At 68.3% G+C, this 495-nt stretch overlaps 1 protein-coding gene across 1 annotated transcript; it reads right to left on the bottom strand.

Moving 5' to 3' along the window:
* Window positions 1-63: 63 nt before the first annotated feature.
* On the bottom strand, window positions 64-487 carry LOC103916829 (fascin-2-like; the record flags this gene model as incomplete). The annotated part of the gene is made up of 1 exon (XM_009323923.1): window positions 64-487. A coding segment is annotated over one exon (424 nt), but the record flags the coding sequence as incomplete, so codon positions are not given.
* Window positions 488-495: the final 8 nt, after the last annotated feature.

A 495-nucleotide genomic window follows, 5' to 3' on the forward strand; every position in this document is an offset into this window, starting at 1 on the left:
TCGGGGCAGCCGGGGCTCCCGAGGCGGGCAGGGAGCAGGCAGCAGGGTGCGGGCAGCCCTTACCCTGCCGGATGGAGACGTATCTGCCGTTGGCCGCCGTGAAGACCACCTGGGGGTGGCTCTCCTCCAGGTCGAAGAGTTCGTCTTTCCCTGGCTTGGAGCTGCGGCCGGACTTGAGGGTGCCGGTGGGCCCCGTGGGTGCCAGATATTTGCCGTCGCAGTCCTTGAAAGCCAGCTTGCCCGCCTTGAACTCAAGGGTGTAGCCAGTGCGGGCGCCGGGCTCGGGTACCAGCGTGCCGTCGCAGCGCAGGTAGCGCTCGTCGGCGGTGCGCAGGCTGTACTTCTTGTCCTGGAAGCAGAGGGTGATGAGGGCGTCCACCCCCCAGGGCAGGTTGCTGTCGGTGGCGATTTCGTCCTCGTGGGCGCTGAGGTGGGCGTAGCGGCGGCGGCTGACGCTCAGCAGGTTGGCCTGGGGGTGTATGGCCAAGTGCACGG

The sequence above is a fragment of the Pygoscelis adeliae genome, unplaced genomic scaffold (genome assembly GCF_000699105.1).
Source record: "Pygoscelis adeliae isolate BGI_AS28 unplaced genomic scaffold, ASM69910v1 C10197211, whole genome shotgun sequence".
Lineage (NCBI taxonomy): Eukaryota > Metazoa > Chordata > Aves > Sphenisciformes > Spheniscidae > Pygoscelis > Pygoscelis adeliae.